This window comes from Malus sylvestris, chromosome 14, assembly GCF_916048215.2.
Source record: "Malus sylvestris chromosome 14, drMalSylv7.2, whole genome shotgun sequence".
NCBI lineage: Eukaryota > Viridiplantae > Streptophyta > Magnoliopsida > Rosales > Rosaceae > Malus > Malus sylvestris.
The window spans coordinates 19,978,072-20,002,459 of record NC_062273.1 but is presented as its reverse complement, the minus strand read 5'-3'; the positions used below and the strand labels follow the sequence as shown (position 1 = coordinate 20,002,459).

Here is a 24,388-nt window from a genome sequence, read left to right as displayed (position 1 = left end):
GTTCGCTGTATTCATATAGGATCTAGGAGTGTAGCTATAAAAAATCATCAAAATCGGAGTTAAAATAACCGTTAAATCATGATTTTTTCGTTTATAACCGTCGAAATTTTTTGTCCCGTTACTTGATCTCTGAAGGTTTGTTTTTACGATTTTTGGCGTATGCGATCTCAACACATATACAAACAAGTTTGACGGTTGGATCGTTGAAACTAGTTTCGTACAATACGTATCCCATTAAAACAATAGACCCACTAACACTTGAGTTCATTTATACTTTCATTAAGTATAACATAAGATTTTGTGGTATCCACTTGTGTAAATGTTTTAAATTGACGATCGAATTAGTTCATTGTATTCATATAGAGTCAAGGAGTGTAGCCGTAAAAAATCATCAAAATCGGAGTTAAAACTACCGTTAAATCGTGATTTTTTGTTTATATCCGTCGAAAATGTTTGTCCCGTTACTTGATCTCTGAATAATTTTTTTTTGCGATTTTTGGCGTATGCGATATTTGAGCATATACAAACAAGTTTGACGGTTGGATCGTTGAAATTAGTTTCGTACAATGCGTATCCCATCGATTTCAATGGTATATATATTTATTAAGTAAATTTAATTTTATTTATTTTGTACATATAACACTTAAAAAATTTAATGGTATGTATATTTATTAAGTAGCTTTAAATTTATTATTGTAGATCGGGTCGGGTTTTTGTTAGAAAAATATATTATTGTGGGTTTTATTTTTAAAAAATTGAATTTGAAAGAAGTAAAAATTACATTTTCAGTATATTTAATAATAATTTTTTTTTTATAAATGCCTTGCGTGACGTCACAATATGATCGTTGCGCAAAATCATATTGCGCGACGTCAAAATGTATACCTGCGTCGCGCCATGTAAAAAATAGGCGCTTTTTTTAAATTTTCGCAGCAAACCGTGCAATTGAAAAACTGTCTCTTCCCTCTCTCTCACTCGGTCTCTCTCTTCTTCCTGTAGCTTCCTCCTCATCCTTGCTCCCCATCGCTCATTTCAGCCGGTCCTCATCCTCCTCATCCTTCCCTCTCACTCATCGCTTCTTTCCATCGCTCATCTCAGCCACTCCCGACTGCAAACCGTGCCATAGATTCATCTCAGAATCAGGTATCTATCTTTTCTTAATTCTTAATTTTTCTTCTTTCTAAGGTCAGAATCAGGCTTTAATGCCTTAAGTTTAAGATTTTGGTATTGTAATTAGATTCAATTTGGAAAGTTAAATTAGAAATTGGGGGTTTTAGTGTTAAATCGAATTTTAGGGTTAGGATTCAATACTGGCGAAGTCCTTCAATGGTATTGGTGGATTCTTCACCCTCTGCAACCAGCCATAGATCTCACACTCTGTAACCAGCTAAGTTTTTGTAAGTTGATTGCAATTTTTTCTTCGTTCCCTTGTATTGGTAAGGTTCTTTTGTGTTGTCTTCGACATGTTGTTTTCATCTGCATCACTTAGTTATATGTGTCGGTGTTCTGTTCAACTTAATTTCTTGGGGTTGTGGTTGTGGATATATTGGAGAAAATTGTGTGTGAAATAAATTACTTGTTTCTGATATTAGGATGCATGGAAGGAAACAATTCCAATATTCTAATTTACACATTGAGATCTTATAATTTATTGTTTGAAGGTTGATGTAAAAAGTGTTTATTTTTTCAATGACTATTTATTTTTCGAATTGGAGGGTTCAGGTGAATTTAGTTTAGGATGATGAACAATAGCATAGCAGGATTAGGACTTTCGTTTTGATGGAGAAAACAGAGAAAGTGGGAAGGTGGTTTTGGTTGAGAGTTTCGATCATGGTTGGTTACATTGTGAACTTTGAGAGAAGATGTATGCTTTTGAGCATTGGAGGAAGTTACTATCAGTTTACAACTGTGATTAGTGTTAAACACTATTTTCTAGCAAATTTCATCTCCTAATGTCTGATTGGTTCTATCAATTTCAGTCCCTTGGATGAGAAAAAGTTATTTGTGAGAAGATGTATTGATCAACGTAGTCTTGTTCTGATCGTAGCAATTTTTTTCTTCTTTCTTATGTTAATTTGTTACTGAGTTTGATATTTGAAATTCATCTGATTTGCATTACATACATGGTCTAGCTGCTCGAGGAGTTCATTATATACATTGGGCAGGACAGAGCCTACATCAGTGAGACCCTTTTCACCTTCATCTTCTTATCTTTTGTATTGGTAAGGTTCTTCTGTGTTGTCATCGACATATTGTTTTCATCTGCATCACTTATCGGTAAGTGGTGGTAATTTCCTTTTTGTCTACACCATTTCATATTTTTAAATATTTTTTTTTTATTTGTTACTTTAATTGAATTGAGATCTGGACTCATGCTGGTATAAACTATATTGTTGTTATTGTGGTTTAATCTTATCCAAAATTGTCCGATTTGGTTACATAAAAATCTTCTGAGCATGCAAAAGCACCCCTTTCTGATCTATAACCCATATAGCCTTTTTTTTAAATATTGTTCTGGGCTTCCTAATACAGAAAGCACCCCTGATTGATTATTATCTTGGGTGACATTGTTTAATTGATTCTTGAGTCTTGACATACATACGCAAATTCCCTTGTTGTTAATATTTGACATGAGCACACTGGGTTTGGTTGTTGAGTTCATATTTTCTCAGATGTTTCATTCCCATCAATGAATTATAGTTTATCATGTGTACTCTGGGTTTTGTTGGTTGAAATGTGCTTTAAAATCATAGTTATGACTTTGGTATCAAGCCTTGACCCACTTGCTGCTAGCTAAAATATTTGATTAACCAGAATGAAGTTACCATCTTATCATCTTATTTTCAAGTGCCTCTATTGTTGTAGTTGTACACTCAAAATTATGGTGATATTGGATTGCTAATTGGATCTGACGATAGTACTAAAGTATGAAATGGCTAATTGGAGATGATGATCATTCAAAGTCTAAAGGATCACAAAATTGACCACCATCGTCTTGTCTGATGTTTGCTACATACACCCATCAACAAGAAAGCACATAAGATAATGAGTACAAAATAGCTCATTACTGTATCCAGATTGGCAGATTCTAGGCAGAAATAGGATGGTCCATCTTGTTTGGGGTTTGTGGAGTGTTCTGAATAGATTTTAAACACTTGGGATTCTTTACAAATGAGTTTCTTTATTTGTGGATGGTCCATCTTAACTCTTACTAGAGTAGTATTTTAGCCGAGTATATATTTTGCATAGTTTATTAACCCTCCAAATCAGGAAAGTAAAGGCAAGTAAAGGCCAAAAGGCGAGGATGCAAGTTTTCAGATCCTGAATGAGGTCCTGGATCAGAAGTTCGGTCGTTGTCATGGCAATGTTGTTCGGTGTATGGGGAAGGCGTGGGTTCATGAGACGGGTGCCTCTTCTTCCAGATCGACCACATGAGAGGTCAATGCCTTGAAGGAGGACGTGACAACCTTAAAAGGTCAGCTTGCGGCCTAGGGTGAGAAGATGAGGGCTATTGTACGGGCCTTACAGATGTCCGGCCTCCAAATCTCGATGCCAACACCTGATCTTGCTCCACCTTTGACCTTCCAGCCACTTCACCCTGCTGATACTAGTAGCTTGAAGACTACTTGTAGTTTTTTCTTTTTTGTTCGGACATCTTGTATGTACATTTTCATATATTTTATAATCAAATACTTTTTTCTTGGTTTATTAATTATTATTTAGAATTTAATTACAATATTTATTAAAAATTAAATAAAATTTTTTTTTGCCAAAAAAAGGGTTTGCGCGACGCAGGTCCTACGTTGCGCAAAACTACTTTGCGCGACGTAGGTTACTTATTCGTCGCGCAAAGTAGTTTTGCGCGACGCAGGTCCTGCGTCGCGCAAAGCGGGTTTGAGCGACGTAGGTTACTTCTTCGTCGCGCAAACCCTTCTGTCACTGCCTTGCCGCGACGGTTAACGCGCGACGCAGGTTCGTTGCGCTAATTTTTGCGTGACGTTTTTTGGACTTTGCGCGACGAAGGACCTACGTCGCGCAAAGTGTTTTTCCTACTAGTGTCATTACACTTTTCTTTTGTTAAAGTAAATTTAAAATGAGTAGAGATTGTAGAATCAAATTCTTATGTAAATTAGGGAAAACTATAGTGGTTGGAGAGAAAAACAGAAAAAATATCTGCTACAGATCCTTTCCTTTGGCATTGGGGTCGGCTTAATCTCTCTTGGTCTCGTCCCTATCTTCCCTCCATATTTTTCTATGTCGTAATTGTCTTTAACTCGTAGTTATACTTGCTCTTTCGCTCAGGCGAGAAGAGTCTTCGTGATTGTCGATGATATCTCAAAATGTTGAGTAAAGCCTTTGTCGCGCCTATATGACTCAAACCCAAATTATTGAGCGGCAACTGTAATTAGAGCTGATGAGGATGGTTTTTGTATTTCTTGTGATTTTGGGGCATGGCAAAGGACTATGACAAGGAAGCTTGATGTTTGTTGAAGGTGAATCATAGTAGTGCTTCTTTGTTGACGATTACAAGATCATCAAATGATAGTGCAATATTTTTTCGTGAAGCCTTTATGGAAGGTAGGTTCTTGCAGATTTAGTTTTTGTGAGTGTTATCTTTCATGTTGGTTGGACGTGGCTAATCAATTGTATCAAGACGTAATGAGAAAAAAACAGTAAAGTTGTAGTGTTTCTTTTACATGCGTGTAGACTCTTGGTTTCATTTTGTATGTATACTCTATACACGTTTATTGTTCTTAATAAAGTTTCATTTTATCTAAACAACAACTTTATGTATTTTGTTTTTCAACTCACTACGTTTTGAGTTCAACCTGTCCCTCTTCCTCTCCTTGAGTGTAGATTAATATCGCTTGCATTAAAAAAATAACATTTATGTAGAAAACGATTTTTGTTTTCCTCTTACCATAATGTCAATATACCATTTATGATATTTCTTCCCTTATGAATTTAGAAGACATGAGTTGTCAAATCCATGCCAACTACAAATTGATGTTTATTTGTCATGTAGCTTATTTGACAAAATATAAGGCCATAGCCTTTTCAAGTTATAGATCAACTATCATTTAGCTACAAGATCAAATTCAAGCTTTGTCAAAGAATCCACAGCAACCACAGAAATATTATTTTGAATTTGCAGGTTGAATGAGATAAAGACGTTTGAGCAAAATCATAGAGAGAGTTTGAGCAAAATCAAAAATCAAGTTTACACATATTTACTAGTTTATAGTTCAATTGTTTAAAAACATTCTCTTGCACTATAATTTCGAATTTAAATTTGAACTTTTCTCTAAATTCGCTTGTAATAAAATAATTGGACAATACTCACCATCAGAATATTTTTTTAGTGCTTTTCTCACCCTCCAAAAGTCACCTCTATTAATTATCGTTAAATTAGTTTGATTTAATTGATTTATGATAAGAATCTTAATCTAACGACATTTATTGAAGGGAACTTTAACGAAAAGCACCAGGTACTGTTCACTTTAACGAAAAACCACATTTTTACACTAAAAAGTCAATCCTGGTACTATTCACTTTACCCTTTATTTTGTCCTTATCATTAAAACTCAAAATTTTCAAGTCCTTTTCATTAGTTTTCCTTTTATTGAAAGGCCGGGCATTATCCTCATTTTAAGGTTGGAAGAATGCAAATATTAGGCAATCCAAAAGAATAAAAGTAAAGAAACACACAATAAATAGGAGGCATGCCTACATTTTGGTTGGACCACATAAATAAAGTGTCCATTGACCTGAAGTCACCTTTTTTACTCTAATCTCATGAGATTTGCATCTCTCTTTTCCCGAGCTCCCTAATTTCATGGTGATTGACCTTAAAAGCATCTTTAGACGGACACCAAACTTCATCCAGATTTTTGTTCTTTCCCAATTCCCACCACACATATTAACGGCATCGTCTCCCCTCTCTCCATTTCCTCTTCAAACATTCATCTCCACAGCTCAGAACCCGCTGTGGCCAATTTGTAGAGAAAAATAATAGTACTCGGCCTATATCTTTTCTATCATTCATATGTACAATTTTGAGATGAAAAACTGAAGATTTAATATATAATTTCTCTCCAAACTCATGACACTCTCAAGACGTCTCTTCATTTTATTCATAATGTTGGTTGTTATTCGAGCTAGGTTTATGTCTTCATTTTTTTCTAATTGTAAATAAAATTTTGTTGCTTGATATATTACATCAGACATAAATACAAATACGTGAGGTCAATAACACAAAAGCAAACCTCGCATAACGCTTCGTTAGTGGCCGGCGCATTTTCCGAGCTACCCCAATCAAAAATATGGATCTCAATTAAACATTTACAATTTGTTTTCTTCCAAATCAATTAATTAATAAGCTGATTTTGAAAGCACTTTGTAGTAAGCAGCCACTAATCGTTATGAAAAGCTTAAAGTACCCCCCCTTGATTAATATAGGTGTGTACTATCCACACACCCCAAATTACTTCTCACACACTTCTTGTTAATTTCTATTCATTGATATTCTTCAATTCATCTGATCCAAGGATCGAAAATTAGAAAAGTGTGTAAGAAATAAAATAAAGTGTATGGATATCACACCCCTTAATATAATCTCGTTTGGCCTCGTTCTCATACAAAATAAACACAAAGAAAATGAATGTGCAAGAGTAGTTATAAAGTGAAAAGGGTGACGGCCCTTTTTGCTATGGCTTATTTTCTCCCACTCCAAACCAAGTAGCCGGCCTTGATTGAGCAGACAAGATTCTTTACAAACTACACAACGTAGAAAATAAAGCCAAAAGATTTGGTGGGGGTCTCTCCCTCTTTTATTTTTAATGGTTTAGGATTAGGGACACATGCTTTTGACATACATTTAAACAAATATTTTTTGAAGCTTACTCCGTAATGTCTTTTAACGATTTAAACCGTTTATCTTTTATGTCTTACCTCAAAAATCATGTCTACTAAAAATCAATCTAATCCGAAACTAGTTGACCATTGGATTAAATGAAGGCTTATTATACTAGCACCCTAAATATTGTTGAATACATCCCATATTTACTTTTTTTAATTAAAAGTTATCTTTATACACCCCACGTACTTTCCCTTAATACCCTCATACCCCCCCAACTCTCAACATACACCCCACATGTTTTTATCTACACTCCACTTCATATATATTTTTTTTTTAATTTTTTACTCAATTAAACCTAATTAAAGAAGAATGTGGGGTTGATAAAACGCATCCATGAATCAATGGATTGAAGAATTTCATTGTATGTACAAAACAATCAATCATATGTGCATCTGCGAGAGCTTTTGGTATCACAGCCAAAGAAGCGAGTAGCTTGACTTGGACGCTCCTCTCATTCCCTTCCTGTTTGGATGTAATTTGAGGCATCATAATTAACAAGAATATGCAAGTTCTGAGTCCCTTCTATGAAAAACATCATAACAAAGCAGATTTGTTGATTTCATATGGAGATGAAGTTGTAGTGGTATGGTGAATGAAAATCAGGAGGCCATTGATCATTATCCCTGGGCTTTAAAGTTGTGATCAACATGTTTATAGTTTCATTGATTTAGGTTTTGTACTACAATAGAGGATGAGATTGATTTTGAGAGTTGAAGAAAAATAATTGTAGGATATACATGTTAAAGTTGTGATTTTTAGATTTTTTTATTTAACTTTATGAGGTTAAAATTGTCATTGCATATTAGATATATAAGTGATTTAATTTTGAATTTTAATGTGGGGTGTATTCAACATTATGTGAAATGTTAATAAAATTGTCTTAATTGTTTTGATTTGTCTAATTTTTATAAGAATGATCCATGAATTATGTACTAAATATTAAAATATAAACGGTACGAATCGTTGAAATACATTATAAAATGATCCTTACAAAACGAGTCTTAAAATGTGTGCCAAAGCATGCATCCAAAATCTAAACCTTTTAATATATATATATATATATATATATATATATATATATATATATATATATATATATATATATATATATATATATATATATATATATGTGTGTGTGTGTGTGTGTGTGTGTGTGTATATGTATATATGTATTATCAAACTTTGCAAACTTCAAACTCAGACATACAATATCACGACTGATTCAGCTTCGAGTTTGGTTTTTATATAAATGGTCCAATGAAACAACTGAGAGACAGGGTGCAGGTGCTGCTGCTGGGAGACAGATTTCTGGCAAAACTATCAGCACCAATATGCATGTCAGTTTTGGATTTTTTTAATTTTAATTTTCAATTTTGTTTGGTTTGTTGGAATGTTTTCACTATCAGATTATTTTGTTGGGTCGTTTTGGTTTCGAAAATTGAGGAATGCAGTGTGGCTGATTAATTTGAAGGCCCAAATCACAAAAACCCTTCTCAATTTGGGCTAAATGTATATTTGACAGTAGAAATGTTAAGCAAGTCCAATTTGTTTCTTATACGAGCGATGTTAGAGATGTGAGAGGATTCAAACCCGAAAACTCGGATGAAAAGATGAACGCTGTTGACGAATTGAGCTACGAACTTCTTGCTAAACATGTCCACTGTAAATACCAAATCAGTAACAAAATGATTTTTTAGTTACAGACCTAAACAGAACCAAGAGGTCGCATTTGGTGCGATGGCAAGTGCCTTCGCCCATGAGCGGTAGGTCTCGGATTCGAGACTTGGGAGCAGCCTCTCCATAAATGGGGGAAAGGCTAGCCGACATTCACCTCTCCCAGACCCTGCGTAAAGCAGGAGCCTTATGCACTGGGTACGACCTTTTTTTTTAGACCTAAACCGAACCAAACAGGACTGTAATGTTCTCACTAGTCTGGTTGCCTGTTGAAAGCCTGAACCTAACCAGTCTACACTCACCCCTAAAAGACCTACATACTACATGCACAACTATTTGAATTGTACTTCTCAAAAACCAACACATTTTTTTTTGTCTAATTTGGAATTGAGTATGGTTGTTAACCTCATGCACCCAAATGAAATAAACTTGACAAAATAAATAATCAAGACGACGCCAATAACATGATTTTTACAAAAAAATTTACTATATTACAAAGTAAATTGACAAAGTCTCTAGGCATATAGGTGTAAAGGTGAACAAAGTCATTAAGCTCCCACATGTTTAAGGAACTACACATGTAATATAGAATCACTCATCATTTTGAATTCACTACTTGGTAGATTACAAGCACGGCAAGATGTGGACAGTAACAACATGATACATAAACGAATCATACACTTAAAGCTCTGGCTTGACCTTCACATCTCCATTTGGTAGTGTGCTCTGAGCTTGTGCAAGCCGTTTTGTTTCCTGTATCATACAAAACGAGTTTAAACCATATGAGAATGGTAATTAAACATACCTAAATACACAACAAAACACAAGGAGATGGTAACATGAGTGCTTCCAAAGAAGGCTCCGCTTTTCTCTAAGAATGAGAATGAAATATCGACAATAAACACAAACAAGCTGGCTTCTGCTGAGTGCATAGTCAACACATCTGTAGCAGATTTTATCAAAAATAAGTAAACCATCGGAGAAAGGTTGTTTGATCTGGATAAACGACCACAAAGAAGAAAGGCCGAAAGGGATGAAAGGGTCCATGGAAGACTTTCTTCACTTAATTTTGACAAAAAAAATATGTTTAACAAATGACATTTACGAAGGAGGCCAATAAGCTCAATAAACTCATTGTTCAAGATATTGGTGGGGGAATTCATGGTATCTTACAGCAGCAGATGCAGCACGTATGTCTCTGTAAGATTCAACTTCATCCGGAAAAGCCTGTTCAAGTTCCTCCAGGAGATGTTTGCGTAAACTCTGAAAAAATGCGCACAGTAGGTTCATCATGACAGACTTCAAACATCAAAACGGAACTAAATAATTATTTTCACACTGGAAAAGCTACCTTGAAGGTATCAGTTTTTCCTTTTGTGATCTGATTCTTGGCAATGCAGCCGTTAATGACATCCCTTGTGAATTCATCAGGATTCTTCCCATCATCGATCAAACTAGGCAAAATTGATAAGTCAAGCGTCAGAACTCTCCACAGAAAAGGAATAGTCAGTTGCTAAAAGCAAATTACAGGAGAGTCCTCACTTAAAAACTTCCATAGGAACCTGGATATTGCATTTTTCTGATAGCTTAGCCATGTTGTCAAGCTCCATAACAAGAGCATTTCTGATAGGTCAAACCCAATGTGAGAAAGTCTCCAAGCAGCAATAAAATATATTGAGAATGTAAGGTTTGAATAAACATCGAATAAGCTCAGACGGAGAAAATTACAGGCGTTGGAGGAGGGGGAGCTGAGACGCGGAATTGAACGAAGACACGGTGAGGTAGAGTTGGTGAATGAGGCCTAAGGTTTTCTGAATAGAGTTAATGACCTGATTCAGGTTTTGCTTTGGATCATCAACCACTGCCGGTCCAGCTGTATCATTGGTTTGAGGGACCAACGTTCCGTTTCCACCACTCCCACCGATTCCTGCTGTTGCATTCTGTGATGTATCCATCTCAGACCAACTCTAAAGCTCTTCAAAGGCGCACCTGGTATACAGAAATTAAACGAATTAATAATTTCTTTTTCTTCGAGAAATTGATCTTTAGAAATTCCCACAAGATAAACGGGATAATATAACAAACCAACGATGACTTTAGTATAAACTTGAAATCAACTTTTATCCACTATTTTTTTTTTTTTTCAAGATTACAAAGTTAAGAACAACAGAATGCAGGAAATGAGAGACTCGAGATTTATCTACAAGTGCAATTTCAACCTGTCTGCTTAAACCCCATATGTTTCCTAACCCAATCTCGAATCCACTGATAAAAATTCCAGTTCCAATGGGTAAAATTTCAGCTTCTTTTATCACAATTTAGAGTCAAATTTCAGTTTCAGTTAATAAAGCAATCAAATTTCCGAAATATGGATTGAAACCTTCAATTTCCAATTCCAAAGGCTCCAACTTTCCAAATAAATCTGCAAAAAGATTGATTTCCGTTTCCGAAATTCATCCAAACCCAGGATAATAATTCCACAAAGTACAACATTCCCAATTTCCCGGTACCCCGACACATCTGTCGAACCCTAATTGAAATTCGTGCCCTAATCAACCAAACAAGGGACCTCCCCAATTTTATTTTATTTTCCAATTTAAAGATGGTAACTTTGAATAAATCAAGAGGTTACCTTGGTGTGAATTGCTCGTTGAGGTGGAGGCGGTGAAGCTGCTCAGCTACAAACGGAAAGACGAGGTTTCTGACTCACTGAAGCGACGTCGCTTTTCAGATATTTGTTTGGGTTGAGTCAACTGCCATGTAATTCGGCATCTGGATTAGATTGGACTTTTGAGTTTCTAGACCAGGCCCATTTTCACATTGCATTGTTGGTGAGGGCTGACCTCAATCAAGCCCAATGAAAAGCACAAGAGCACACTTCCCTTCTTACAAGGCAAAGCTTTGTTTAATGTTTCAAAGTCATGTTCAATTTCTCCATTCTATTATACGGAAGAATAGTGCTACAGCCTCGTTCAGTATAGAAGATTAGATTGTAATGAATAACTTTCAAGATTTAATTTTTTTTCTTAAGAAAGAGGAGAATAGTTTTTCATGTAGAGTTGACAGGATTAGAAGATAATTAGATATGCAAGGAACTTCTCCCTCTTATTCCTCTCATTTTGGTGAGGATTGGAATGGATAACTTTTATTTTTTAGGTAGTCCATCTACTACCTCCAAGTTGGTCACCAAGCTTTCATTTCTCCTTTCAACGTACCTTGGAAATAGTTGCTTATCCATTCTAATCCAATCTTTGATGCTAAACGATGACACACAAGGCTAATGACCTCCCTAGTAACTCACAAGTCACAACATTGCATGTAGTACTTATTTAAATTAAAGAGGTTGACAATAATATGATCAATTTTGTGTCTACGTAATAATACTCTCAAATAAATTGGAAATTTTGTAAAAATGTCGTTTTTTTATGGAGGTCATTCTTTATCAAAAATGTCGTTTTTACTTGTGAAAACTGATTTATAGTTTTAACTGGACCAAAAACATTTTTGACAAGAAGCAATAAAGTAGTTTCCATTGAACATCACAAACAATTACAAATGTTGCCAACCGGGTACACAACTACACTGACCAAGTAATTCATCTAACGTGAATTTGCACAATTAAACAAACTACCAATACAAATTCAACACAAAATACAAAATGCCACTAATACAATGTCGCAAAATGATAGAAGCAACAGACTTATACCAGTAACTACACCAGTAATCGCAAATGAACAAGACCACATAAAATCGTAACGGTAGAGTGAGACCACATAAAGTCACCATTGAAACCTGGGAGCACATAACTCGTTGCTCGAAGACCACATACAATATACGCGCGACCACAACAACAAAATACACACTACTCCGAGAATGTAACCACTGGTCAGCTCATCAGAGAGAAAAAGACACTTTATCCAAGACTACACGCACCATCTCCTCACAAGTGAGCTATTTCGTGTTCACGAGTCGAGACAGCGCCAAATCCGGTCACATAAGGCAGCGGAGTCACCTAATTGGATCAAAAACCTTTCTTTGCCTAATTCTCATTGTTCGAGACCCCTTCGAGAAAACTGCAGACTCTTCTCCACCCTCTCGAGTAATATGGCAACTAACAAATATATCACTCGAGATAAAAGAACTTACTCAAGAACTCGAGATTGGCTCGACCTATGGGAAAGGCAAGGGCCTGAATGCAATCAAAACTAAGCGGTTAGTTAAGTCCATTAACAAGTAAAAGGAAAAGAAAAGTTCTCAGTATTTTTGATAAAAAAACAAAAAAAAGGGACTGAGGGGGCATCTTTCGATCACGTGTTTTGCGATGTACTGGGAAGGTTAACTCTATAGAGCACTTTTACCCTAATGTTCTCGCGATGCCCTTTTATTCGGATTTAGATTCTCTTTGGATTCTCTTTGGATCCCCTCACTAGGGATCTCGGGGATCAATGCATGGTAACCGTTCATCAAAGATCATGCGGCCATAATTGAATGTTTTTTATATTTTAAAAGTAAAGCAGCCTCGTTTTACTTGAAAAATATAAAACTTAAAAAAAAAATTGTGACCGCACGATCTTTGATGAACAGTTACCATGCATTAATCCCTGAGATCCCCAATGAGGGGATCCGGAGAGGATCTAAATCCCTTTTATTCTATGTTTGGATGAGCGACTTTCTGTTGGAGATTTATCAACAATCAATAATAAATTTATACATATAGAAAATTTTGAATATGCTAATAAACAAATAAATAGCAACGCTGCATATTGAATAAACAAGACTGATATTAAACAAACGAAATGAAGATCGAGGCTTGCATGCGGCAATGTCCTTGAAACATAATTTTGTCCCTACTTTGTGCTTGTAGTTCAATGGACGTCTGCTTCACCAAGATTCAACAATCTATGTCGAGAATCCAACACCGAAAAACTAGACATCTAGCGAATATCTTTGTGGTTCTCTCAGTATGATTTGTATTGAAGGATAGATGATTTTTGGTGGTTTGAATGATATGCAAATGCGTGTATTTATAGTAAATTAGTAAGCATATGCCTGTTCGCATCATGCATGTTTTTGGGAGGCAACTGTTCAACATAAAGGGTTGTGGCTTCATCTTTTCCTCAAACTTTTTCATACATTCTCAAACGCTCTCAAACTTCATTCAAAAGAATGAGTCTGTTGAAAAATAAAAAAATTAATTAAATCCAAAATTAATTTAATAAATTAAAAAATTAATTGCTTAAGTTAATTATTAGATGTGAGCGTCATGGCCCATCTTTCAATAATTAAATATTTATTAACTATGCATTGATTATATTTTAATTATCACACCCAAAACCCAAACCCCCATCTTTTGATAATTAAATACATACTAATTATGCATTAATTATATATTAATTATCACACCAAAAGCATAAAATCCCTTTTTTATAATTAAATACATATTAATTATGCATTAATTATATATTAACTATCACACCCCAAAGCTCTAATCCAAGGTTTAAGTTCAATTTTGCTTCCAATGGTTCATCTTACCAATCATTCTGTATGATGGACTTGATGTTATAAGGTGTGAAACTTCACAACTTGACGTGGAACAAATGAGATGCAAGGAAATTTCCACTCTAAAACTCTAACGACATCCCACATTTGAGTTGAAATTTCCTTCTAACACTAACACTTTCAAAGTCTCAAGAATATTAGATTCAATTGTTTAAATGCATTAAAAGACTAAACAAAACAAATATAGGGAATTGTTCCGGTCACAATGACAAATTTCTCTCCTTGGAGGGAGTTTGTGTCGTAAATTTATTATCCTTGAGAAGAAAAAATGGAGTTTTAACGAAAAGCCCACAATACTGTTCACTTTAACAAAAAACCACATTTTTACACTAAAAAGTCAAATCTGGTACTATTCACTTTACCCTTTATTTTGTCCTTATCATTAAAACTCAAAGTTTTCAAGCCCTTTTCATTAGTTTTCCTAACTATGAATTCCATCTTCTTAATTGCAAATAAGAGCTAACTTAGGCTACAATTCCCATGATAAACTTCTAAAGTTGTCCGGTTTTGAAATGGCCAGCTTCTGCCTAGTTTGGATTTAAGGATATGGGAACCATGTCCAAGTACCAAAATCTAACACTTTAAATAGACAGAGAAAGAGCACGTAAAGTAAAGCAAATGAAGCATCAACCATCCCATTAGCGTTGCTTTTGCCATGTGACCCATCATAATTGTAGAAGTTTACTAATAATACCACTTTTTCCTTATATTTTATGGCCTTCTTTTTTGAACTAGAACAGAATGATCACTTCCTTGAACTTATATTTTACAGTATCTAGTTAATGGTTATGGAAATGTTCTGCTGACCAATTTACCTCATGCAACTGTTGTTTTTCACCAACCAATTGCTCATTGAAGAATAAAGAATATGCAGATATGGAAGCTTTACACCAGGTTGGCATCGGCATATAATTTTTCAGAATTTTTGCAAGTGCTTCGTTTTGATGTGAAATTTCAGCATATGCAAAATATCTTATAAAAATAAACTGATAAGGATAAATCCATGATCGATGCTGCTTTAGTCAATGTCATGATTTCCATATGGACGTATTTAAACAAAGATTATATGGTTAATTTTGAGTACAAATTAATGAGCGGATGAGCTTTTATATATAGTGACATCATATCAACTATATAATTATTTTTCTATTGTGTTTCAGTCACCATAGGCTCATAGCTATAACTTGAACTTAAAGAGATGGAGATCAGTCGACTATTTACGTTATAAGGCTTGTTAACCAGAGGGAAAGGCACACGAAGAAAATGAGGGATTGAAGAAGGGTGGTGGGAATGAAGGGGTAAAAAATATTACCTAAATTAGAAACTGTTTTAGGTTTTTCATTTTGGCTATCATCCATATATGTACATTAATTTCTTCCACATAACAATTTATTTTTTAAGCAAAATATATGTGTGAATATTTTTCTGTATATGGAATTATTATAAAACGAATGGCAATAATACTCTATATCAGAATGAGAATAAAATGAGTCATTGCACTGAACTCATCATCTTTTTCTTGCTTCAGGTATTCTCCCAGGAAAAGGAATAAAGCCTCATTGAATCGAATCTATGATAAATTAATTTACGTGATCATATACAAAATTAATCATCTATCAATTCATATCAGACTTGTTTTTTCAAAAAGTTAATTTAATTAGTAATTTTATACGATTATAGTTGTTGATCAAAGTCCTATTCGAGTCAACGAAAAACCTAGCCACTGTCGTCGGCCACTGCTTTGGCTTTAGGGTCGGCAGCAGTCTTTTTGAAAATCATCTTTGGTCTCCTCCCTCTTCCTTGTTGTTTACTTTGTATGGTGTAGAATTATCGCCGTGAAACGTTGTAGTCATTGTCTTTTGACCCATGCACCCTCGATGTAGGGTTGCAGCTGGAAGCCATGGAAGATGTCAGATTGCGTCGGGATTGGGTTTAAGAAAGACACAATGGTTAGTTGGTGCAGTGATATTGGTCTCGAATGTCCGGAGGATATGTGTACCTGCAACATGATTTTATCCTTTTATTTTGTTTCTATCTAATACTTCCAGGAATTGTCTTTGAGTTTGGTTTTGACTTCTCTCTTTAAAAGTGTTTGCTAGCTTGATTACTATAGAAGAGTTGTTTGATTTTAATTTTCGTTTTGGTGTGTGCTGCCTCTTTTGGATCTATGTGTAAAGAATGGAGTTGTTTGATTTGTTGGATCTACTTCACTTGGCGTTTTGGAATAGTGGCGGTGATTAAGTGATGTGGTCGACCCATGAGCATCTTACTCCCTGTCCCAATATATGATTTGAGATTTTATTTTCACATGATCTCCGTGTAACACGATGTTTAATGGTTTTATTGATCTGTGTAATCTTGCGGTTCTCGATGAGCTTGAACGAAAACTCAAAGTCTACTTATTACTTTACGATTAGTAATGTTTTATTGTAATATTTTTAAATCTAGTTTGCAAGGACCATTTGGAGACGAGTTATTCATGATATGTATTTGCAATGCTATTTTTCAATCAATGATCGTAATTTTCTTATAAAAAAAAAAAAAAATCCTATTTGAGTCCTATCATACAAGTGGCACGCATCAAATGTCAAGTGCAAAACTTGATCTGCCAAATAGAATACTTCTCTAAAATTAATTTAATATAAGGGTAAAATATCCACGCGACATCTTTATTTTATTGAATCCTACTTAGTAATTGATTACCATAGGTAATAAGTAGTAGGGCATAAATTTTAGTGGTTGCACCAGAGTTAACTACCTTTTGATTTGTGGTCAAACTTTGAGAATCAAAATCAACAATTTGTGGAAATTAATTAATTGGATAGATTTGAAGCCAGCTTCTCAAAGAACACTGAATAGATTTAAGGTTCAGAGCGATTCAAATTGGAATGAGTTGAGTGAATGTGGACCTTCCAATAGCCCAGTAGATATGAAAAAAAAATTCATGTCCAATGATGAACTTTTGTTTCATCTTACTTTGTTTGAGTGGGAAGACCCATCCACTAATATTGACTCAACTTGAAACTAGTAAAGTTGAGGCAGCTGAAGAGTAGATTTGGTCCTATTCACATTATAATGTGATAAAAAGAACTTTATTTACACATACAGATAAAAGTTTCTTGTTTTTTTTCCCCTAAAAATGCTAAGGAGACTCTTACAATTATGATTCTTTATGGATTATCTGTCACCTCATGTGTTTGACAAAATATTTTATAATGTTGGCACGAGAATTAACGTTAAATTACGAGTAACAAAGAGTTTTACTTTAAAAGTCCCCTTAGCATTTCGTATTTTCTTAATTATAAATACACTTGTAATATTTTCTTATTAGGCTTATATCAGTTTGTATATATAAAGGCAGCTACCCCGCGTAAGACCATCTCCAACCTTTGGGCTAAAAGCCAAATTTTTTAGGCCGGAAAATTTAGCTTTTAGCCCAAAAACATATTTTCTGCTCCAACCCTTCTACCCTAAAATTTTAGCCCGGAATTATTAAAGAATGAAATTAGCCTAAATTTTTTTCTTAAATCAATTTTTTTTTAAAAAAAATAAATATGTAGATTATTGTAAATTAATTTTATGAACATTTTAATCTAAAAAAATTTAAATTCCGATAAAAATTTCGCATTTAGCCCGGGGGGAAAGCTGGGGGGGGGTATTTGGCCCAGAAATAGCATTTGGCATTTAGCCTAAAATTTTAGCATGGGTTGGAGAGTGTTTGGGGGGTAATTTGGCTTTTAGCCCAGGATTGGAGATGGTCTAACTTTTTTCTTTAATTTATATAAAAAAATGGATACTCTAGCATTATTATATGTTAAATCTTATTTTATTTGTCAAAGTAGCTTCCACTAAGAAAAATTTCTCACCTCGTCTCGGTTTGCAAATGGCATGAACATTTTGTTATTTAGAAAGTATCTAATGCCAAAGGGTGTTGTTAACTCCAATAAATCATTGTGCATTAGAATTTTTTTATAATTAAAAATAAAAAATACATGTATGAGGAGTGTACAATGACTCTTTTAGAGTGTGAATATCATATTCCATGTCAAAACACACTTCTTAACTTATAATGTAGAAACAACCTTCTGTTTATATCAGGGACGAATCCAAAGTAGCTCGGTTGCTCTATTATACTGCTTCATAGCCCAACCAAGATTTGGGATCTCTTTTTGGTTTGTATACTGCTTTATGACTAGTATAACCTCCAAAAATAATATTAGACAAGAAAGCATTAGGAAAAAAATAAGAAAAGACTCCTAAGAAGCAACTCTCTAGATTTTTCAAATTATTTTAATTTCTGTATTTAAGATAAGATTCCTGAATAACAAATGAAGGAGACTATTCGGAAGTTTCAATTGATAAAAAAAAAATAGCTTAAATGTGTAGCGCACCCCGTTTAATAATCTTGAATCCCTTCCAGTTTGAGATGGCCAAATCATACAAGTTGTTATAGGTGAAGGTTTTGATGACGAACAAGTACGGAGAAATATATTTGTGATGGACGACAATAACATATTCCCCTTTTCCGTTTTGACTGCTGCGGGTGGAAAATCAAGTATTTCTTAGTGAACATAAGATGCGAGACCCAACATAAACAGAGAGTCCCACATCCAGCAATACACATGATGCAGTCAACTATTTTTTTTGCCTTAACTAAAAATGCCAAACGAATCTAGTGTGAATATTTGGCCTTATATATTAAACAAAATTATGAACGGTTCTAATGCAGACACATGAGATGAGGCCATCAATTACTGATGTCTTCAATCTGAAATTGAACACATGCATCAGAACATCTCTATCGATCGATCGATTGAGCAACAAGGATTCTCGTCGTTGATAACCATTTAAAGCCAAATCTCTTGAACAGTATGGTCAATTCAATGTCTTCTCACTTTTTAACGTGGGTGGTCATTTGAGATTTCTTTTGATATGGTTTGTCGTCCAAGCAAACATGTGGAGTATTACAACCTTGATTGTTGATAAATGATACCCAATTGCTAAAATTTGTAGAGTTAATATTAGAACCGTGGGTGTGGGCATTGAGATCTCTTTTCATAAGGATTTATTTTGATAACCTTGTACTTATCATTAAATGCTCACACCATGTAGAATTATTGGATTTAAAGTCTTCAGCTTCCAAGATTAGGATTCTTAAAGTATGAAAATATAATTGACATTGACTTGCAATACTTGCAGAACAAAAAAAATCCTAAGAGCATTTTATTCTTCCAATTTGATTTAGGTCTAAACTGAAATATTAACTTCAAAGTTTAGTTTGGTTCACTTTAGGCCTTAAAACTATTAGCATTGCCAAAACAATAAATGCTTGTTCAATAAGGTTTTGCAAAATACTTTTTCATTTTTAGATACAAAAAAGGGTAGTGAACAAAGCGTTTGATTGACTATTTTGTGAAAATAAACCCAGAAAACAATATTTAGCTTAAGTTCTATAAAACAGTTTCCAAAATAATAAGAAATAGAAGATACATTATAAAACAAGTTAGAGTTTTATTTAAAAATAAATTCATGTATGCCACCATTATCGTCACATCACCACCACCAACACAACATTCTACACCTTCTCATCATCACCATTGCCACCGCCACCATATTTGACACCACCACCTCCCACCACCATAGCTGCCACCACCATATCCTCCACTGCCATCACCCTCACCACCATGGCCACTACCATTCTTCACTATCTCACTATCGCCACAACCGATACTACATCAATTATCTCACCATGACCACCACCACCACCACAACCACCACTACCATCACCACCACCATCACATTCTCCACCCCATTACCCTCACCATGGTCACGACCACTGCCAACATCATCCCGTCCGCCTCTCAACCACCAATTTGACAAGCATCCCTCACAAGCATTGTTGACATAACTATCATCTGTCACTATCACAGTCGACGGCTGCAACCGCCATTGCCCCTTACTCCACTATTGCCACCACATATATCCCACAACTACTAATTAACACCTCTATTGTAACCACTACTACCCCCACTTGAACCACTATTGATACCAACACACTCTGGTCTCAAGCACCATCTCTACCACCATGGCTACCATTACTACCAAACACGGATATATATATATATATATATATATATATTAACATTTTAGCAGCTGAAACCCTATTTGTCATTTTATTTTACAAAATAGATTGTCAAAAATCGTTTTGTAAAACGTTAGGACAGACCCTAAATGATTAACTGGGTTCAGTTATTTCCCGTCATAAATAGTTACACAAATAATTTATATTCTCTTATATATTTGAGAGAGGGCTTTAAATTAAACAATTTATGACGGGAAATATAAATTTAAATTCTTTAGGGATTTTAAATTTCTTTTGATAAGGTTTGTCATCCAAGAAAACATATAGAATATTAGAGTATCTCCAAAGAAAAAGTCAAATATTAAATCTTCTTCTCTTCCAATGATCCAAGGGTATTTCAGTGGAGGACTCATCTTGAATCGGAAAGGCTAGGAGAGGAGACTTCCTTGGACTATGATGTGACCTTTACTCGTGTGCTATGTGTGTGTATGTGCAAATTAGAATTCCCTACCCACCCAGAGTTACCATGAGAGATGCCCATGCTAGGATATTTTTGGAACAGAGAATACTAAGGAGATCATATTTTTCTAAATCATATTTTATAAATCACGTGATATTGCGATAGATGATTGGATACATTTTTTTAATGATTTAACTATCAACTGTCATATTATCTAATTCACAAAATATAATTTTATTAGTTTGGTGACATCCCCTTTCAGTGGAGAATATGCATGTGGAGATTGAAGGAGGAGCTTTGGTGCGCGGGAAAATCAGGGTCGTCGATTTTAGGCCACTGCATGTGACATGCAGTAAGCAAAGCCACCAAAATAATTCATAGGGCCATAGGGTCTCACCACTGCATTATGCATGGCATGGGGACCGGCCTCATGCTGCTGCTGCCACATTGTATAAAGGTCGTGGCAGTCATGGAAGTTATAGGAGTACAACAAAACAGGAAACGATAGGCAAGGTAGCATCAGCATCAAAGTCATGGTCCGACAACGTGTAAGAATCAGGCAGCTATGTCCAATTTTCTGAGATTTTTTTGAGATTTTTTTTTTGGGTATTCAGCATTGTTACTGATTGTTCATGGGTCACTGAATATTTAGCTTTTAAGTACAGTTAAATGGTAAACAAAGGTTTATGGTATTGATACTTGTAAATGAAATTCAAGAAGTATTTTAAGATTATTGTAAGCTTTGGATGTGGCGACGAGACAGTTGTGATTGTGGTGGTGGTGGGATGGTGGGGAGGGAGCGAATATTGATCCAAAACTTAAGATTGTCTTCCAAGAAATTTTATTTAAACTACGTATTCATTTAAAATTTAACAATCAACATTTTAATTTAATCGAAGTCAACATCTCACTCCAACTAATGAAATAGTCTCATTGATTTGACATTTTTTAACCATCTGTAATATGCATTGATTTGCAAGGAAAAACTCATTGTCATATGTAAATTAGAAACTTTTTATTAATTTTTCTATTAAAAATAAGAGAAATTAGATTCTCATTCCTCTTTCTTCTATTGCATTAATTAAAACCTTCTTTATTTTTAATTTTTTATAAAGGTCTCTAACTTTTAATGAACGTCATTATTTCAGTTATAAATTATTCACATATCAACATAAATTTTATTTCTAAAATATATTCATTTAGTGTTAGAAACGTTACATTTGGTATATTTATATTTATGGTTAAACTTTGTATCATATATTTCTACTTTTAGTTTGTACCATTTTAATTTGCAACCCTTTTTTTAATTTGTGCTAATTTTCTTTTTAGTTTTAATTTGTACCCATATATTAATTTCATTTTGTGCTCATACTTTTTAAATTTTTATTTATACTCATAATTTATTTATAATTTACCCATTTTTCTTTATAAATGTACCACTTTGTTATATGTAAAATGTATCATTTGTTTTTTTGTTAAAATGTATCAATTTTTTTTTGTTAAACCAATTTTTTTTTATGTAAAATGTACCCATTTTTTAGTGTAAAATCTATTTATTTTTTATTTATAAGGTATACATATTTTATAATACAATGTACCCTTTTTCAAATTTTGGAACACTATGGGTACATTATTATTTCAAAGTTATTTTGTTACCTGTTTTTATCTATTTATTCTATCAAAATTTTTTAGTATTTTTGTGACAGTCCATCCTGAAATGTTTTATCAATGGTGTGAAATGACTTATATGCCCTTTAATCGTTGAGTTGTGTGTGTGTAAATTGGCTAAGGTTTTGGACCAATTAGTTCTATTCCTAATTAATTGGACCCAATTAGAACTAAAAGGCTTAAGGTTTTGTTTGATTGGCTGCAAACTGGACCACACACACTCTCACCCTCTCGTTGACCCTCTATCTCATTCCCTCTCGGATTTTCTTCCATTTTTTCCGTACAACCCGTATGGTCATCATTCAACCAACTCCATCTCTCACATATCGAGTTCGTGGAGACCATTTTCAAGTTCCTTGCAAGCTCATGAGTAGAGCTATACCATTTGTTTGGAGGAAGAACCTCAGAAACCCGAGAAACCAGAAGCTCCGACATGAGGTACAGTCGTCAAGTGTGATCGCGGAGGTTTCATCGAGTTTTAAGGTTCTAGTGAACCTTAGAACTTCTTCACGAAGCTCATGAAAGAATTTTGGAAGGTTTTGAACGTCAGGAAGCTCGGGTTTGGCGAGTTGCAGAGGTGGCCGAATTATCGAAGTTTTCCCAGTGAGATTTAGTGGGTTTTATGACCTAAAAGTGGTAAGGATTTGTTCCTCTCATCTTAAGCTTCATTTTGGTGAAAGTTTCATGGATTTTGGTTGAGAAATGGATGAGATATTGAAGTTCTAAGTTTTTCCAGTTTCCGACGATCGCAGCGGCGGCCGGCGCTGGACTCCGACAAACCAAGGAAGAAGCAGGCTAATATTCCGTCAAAGTTGACGGAATATTCTAACGGCGTCAGGTATCTTTAATAGCATATGCTTTTATTTAATGGAATATTCCCTAACGCCGTTAGGGAATCCATTAGTATGCCAGGCACGTGCTTGCGAGTGGGCGGCGCGTTTGGCCGTGCCTTGGCCAGCGCGTGAGGGCGCAGGGACCTCGGAAAATTTTTCTAAAAATATGGGGATGTTTGTGGGGTTAAGTAGGTCACGGTGGTATTTTTCAAATACCCCAATTGAGCAATGTATGAGAAGTTATTAGCTAGTTTTGTTTATGTGCTTAAAAATAACGTTTAAATAGTTGTTTCGCATATAGGTGAGACCTATCCTGAGGACGAGCACAGTCAAGCAAGGCTAGGGGGTTACGATCCTTTCACATATCAGTGAGTGGGCTTTTGGTTTTTAGTATATATATATATATATATATATATACACTTGGTATTTTTCCTAGAAAACTTAATTAAATTGTTTGATACTTTGAAATGCCATGTCACATGCTCTTTATGTTTAATTGTGCATTATTATGGTTACATATATATTGTTGCTTGATGTTGTGGATGCTCAGGTAAGCTTCAGGTGAGTATATTGATGGTAGTGATGGTAGTGAGTACATTAGTGCTGAGATATATTTCGAGCTTATTATCCTGCACCCCGATGTAAGTACTTCACCTGAGGACAGGGTCTAGCGTTCACGTGATCGTTCACCTCCCGCACCACATGTTCACCTTAGATCCAAGGCAGGTGCCAGCCTGTCGTACATACCACTTTAGATGGTTCCGACTCGTAAGTGACTTGCGATACTTCGTACAGCTTTCACGTGATTGTAGCACTTAAGCGTATTTATTTACACCCAGCCTATCGTACAGACCATTTTAGGTGGTTCCGACTTGTGTGCAGAGAACTAGTTGATGAGTTATAGATCCAGACGGACATGTCATGTTAGGTGACTCCGGCTGGCTTACCGTTTCATATTGGTTTATTTCACCTGGCTTACTTATTTCTTGCTGAGATTTGACATGGTATATTTGTGGAATTGTTATTTCAAAAGTGGTTTTGAGCTATAAGCATGTATGTTATTTTCTGGGAATTATACAGGTTTTACGACGAGGGGTTACTACTTTTGATAAATGAAATGGTTTTGAAAAGCTTTGTTTTTACCCACTCACACTTTCTGTTTTGCACCCCTCCAGGTTTTAGGTAGGAGTACT

At 34.9% G+C, this 24,388-nt stretch overlaps 1 protein-coding gene and 1 long non-coding RNA gene across 2 annotated transcripts; one reads left to right on the top strand and one right to left on the bottom strand.

The window, feature by feature from the left end:
* Nucleotides 1-954: 954 nt before the first annotated feature.
* On the top strand, nt 955-3,730 carry LOC126600648 (uncharacterized). Its single transcript, XR_007615495.1, has 2 exons — nt 955-1,143; nt 3,271-3,730. It is a non-coding gene; the product is annotated as an uncharacterized LOC126600648 (long non-coding RNA).
* Nucleotides 3,731-9,061: 5,331 nt separating this feature from the next.
* LOC126600657 (mediator of RNA polymerase II transcription subunit 10b-like) lies at nt 9,062-11,365 on the bottom strand. The gene is made up of 6 exons (XM_050267262.1): nt 11,226-11,365; nt 10,322-10,582; nt 10,136-10,216; nt 9,945-10,047; nt 9,767-9,856; nt 9,062-9,346 (listed from the first exon to the last, which is right to left on the bottom strand). The coding sequence occupies exons 2-6, from the start codon at nt 10,546-10,548 to the stop codon at nt 9,275-9,277; spliced, it is 573 nt and encodes a 190-aa protein (XP_050123219.1). The 5' UTR covers nt 10,549-10,582; nt 11,226-11,365; the 3' UTR covers nt 9,062-9,274.
* Nucleotides 11,366-24,388: the final 13,023 nt, after the last annotated feature.

Coding starts and splice junctions, on each gene's coding strand:
- LOC126600657 (XM_050267262.1), bottom strand. CDS start 10,548: ATGGATACATCACAGAATGCAACAGCAGGAATCGGTGGGAGTGGTGGA. Junction 10,217..10,321: donor CTCCCCCTCCTCCAACGCCT/GTAATTTTCTCC, acceptor TTGACCTATCAG/AAATGCTCTTGTTATGGAGC. Junction 9,347..9,766: donor TACGTGCTGCATCTGCTGCT/GTAAGATACCAT, acceptor TGTATGATACAG/GAAACAAAACGGCTTGCACA.